This window comes from Echinococcus granulosus (assembly GCF_000524195.1).
Source record: "Echinococcus granulosus chromosome Unknown EG_S00233, whole genome shotgun sequence".
Taxonomy (NCBI): Eukaryota; Metazoa; Platyhelminthes; class Cestoda; order Cyclophyllidea; family Taeniidae; genus Echinococcus; species Echinococcus granulosus.
In genome coordinates, this window is record NW_020170613.1 from 12606 (window position 1) to 14615 (window position 2010).

The 2010-nt window shown below is 39.7% G+C and overlaps 1 protein-coding gene across 1 annotated transcript in view; it reads right to left on the reverse strand. All coding sequences in view use genetic code 11, as the record gives it.

Moving 5' to 3' along the window:
• Nucleotides 1–1661: 1661 nt before the first annotated feature.
• Nucleotides 1662–2010, reverse strand: part of EGR_10554 (hypothetical protein) — a gene marked incomplete at both ends in the record, with an annotated part of 1193 nt that continues 844 nt past the window's right edge. Inside the window, one exon of the mRNA XM_024499803.1 lies at nt 1662–1786. Coding sequence (XP_024345781.1) covers nt 1662–1786 — 125 coding nt within the window. The remainder of the gene's footprint in view (nt 1787–2010) is intronic.

Consider the following 2010-nt stretch of genomic DNA (forward strand, 5'->3'; position numbering starts at 1 on the left):
TTCTCACCACTGCACAAGTACTCTGTCGGTTGTAGCTCAAGGCACTCAATGAATTCGCACTACCTGTATGTCTAAAGGGAAAACCCGTCCCATCTCATCTCCTTTAAATTGACCTCGCCTCCTCTCATATATCGTCTCTCACCTCTAGCGATTGCAGTAGGGAAGCCGTATTCCCCATGGAGTACATGTGACACTGCGACTTCTATTCTGCAGACGCTTCCATGACCCAGGGAACATGGATTGAGGTGATAGCAGTGATGACCTAACGGAGAGGAGTAACAAAGTAGGGGTGAAAATGGCAGCAAGCCATGCGAATCAATTTTCAAGATACATGGGACTTGTTCAATGCAAAAGAAAAATTAATGTTCTTCTAAGCAAATTTATAGTTAGACATTTACGTTGTTGAGAGGGAGCTGCATCGAGCATGAATAAAAACAGGGTGAGTTGGAGAGGGATGAAGTGTAGATGCGGACGTTTGTTAAGGCAAAGTGAGCGTGAGGAGAAAGATGGAAGTAGGAGAAGGTGTCGCTGAAGCCCAGAGTACTCAAGGATGTCGTGGATGAATAGCTACGTGAATGAATGAATGCTCCCATCTACTCAGTTGACTTGTTTGAAGGGAATGAATTAATTGCACGCTATACAGAGTTTAGCAAATTAGTGATTATGTTAATGCCTTTTTAATGCAAAATATTCTTGGCTCCTCGTATGAACACCTTAATTCGTGTTTCATTGCGATATGCTGCAGCTCAAAATAAAGCGCGTCGTTTACCACCCTCTGTCAGTCATATTCGATATCTGCCATATAAGTAGACAAGCTCATAGTAGAAACGAATGTCTTTGCATCGTATATTTACCTTCGCAACTTGGTCAGTGTCATTACTTGTCTTAGTAACACTTTCTAAGACACTTAAGAAAATGCCTTAGTATTGAACATTAAGGTGTCTGGAGCCTCTAAGTGGACTATTCATGCATATGTTCAAATTTGACTAATGTCACACAGCCCCTTATTTATTATTCATTTTTTTGTCGTATTACCTAATGCATGAATGGAGAGCGAAAGAGGACAGCAGTAAAGTAAACACTAATTCACAGACGTTGATGAAGAATCACCACGTTGTAAATAGAATAACATGATTTGGCAATGGTCAGCGGTGAAACAAAGTTAGACACTGAGTTGGTTTGTAAGTGACACATTCAAGACTTCATATCGAGAAATCCACCTTGCCTTGGGTGCACTCCACTAAGTCATCTATTCATTCACTTGTTTGCATGTGAATACACCATGGCAAATTTTAAAAAATGCAGACGAATGCAATTGCAGAGGCGTGGAAACTACGAATGTAGCTTCGCAAAATAGCATGCTTCCTGATTAAAGTAGGCATCCTGAAAAGAGCTAATATTCACTCATAATGGCCTTTCGTCTGAACAAGTCCGAATTTTGTCCATTATGAAGCTGACCTGCAGGGAGGTTTATGAGAGGTGCCAACAAACTGTACCGCCTACATGATTCAGGTAAATAAATAGGACCCTAAAAGGGTGGGAAATTTCCCCTAGAAAGCTATTTCATTCCTCTACATACAGCTGTTAATGCATTTATACATTATTTATTTATAAATGGCCTGAAATATGGATGCATATTTCGAGTGCAGGCAACTAATTTATCACTCTGCGTAGAGTTTTGGATGTTTTAGCTTTTCTTGTTGATGTGAATTTCGTTCATATGCATTAATTTGCAAAGTAATTTCGGATAAAATTGATGGTTCTTTGATATTAGGGTTGCGTCTATCTACATGTATGCGGTTTTGAAGAAAAGGTACAAACGCGAGCAATATATATTTCGCTGCTAAGTGCAGTCAATTCATGGAATGGAAAGCTCAACAATTTTAATAACACCATTTTGGGGATATGCGGAACCATAAGTGCTAAATTTTGAGTGTTTTTTTAACCCTAATACCTAAAAGTCCTTGAAAGAAAGACGAAGCTGTGGGTGGAGAAATCGGTACATTCCCC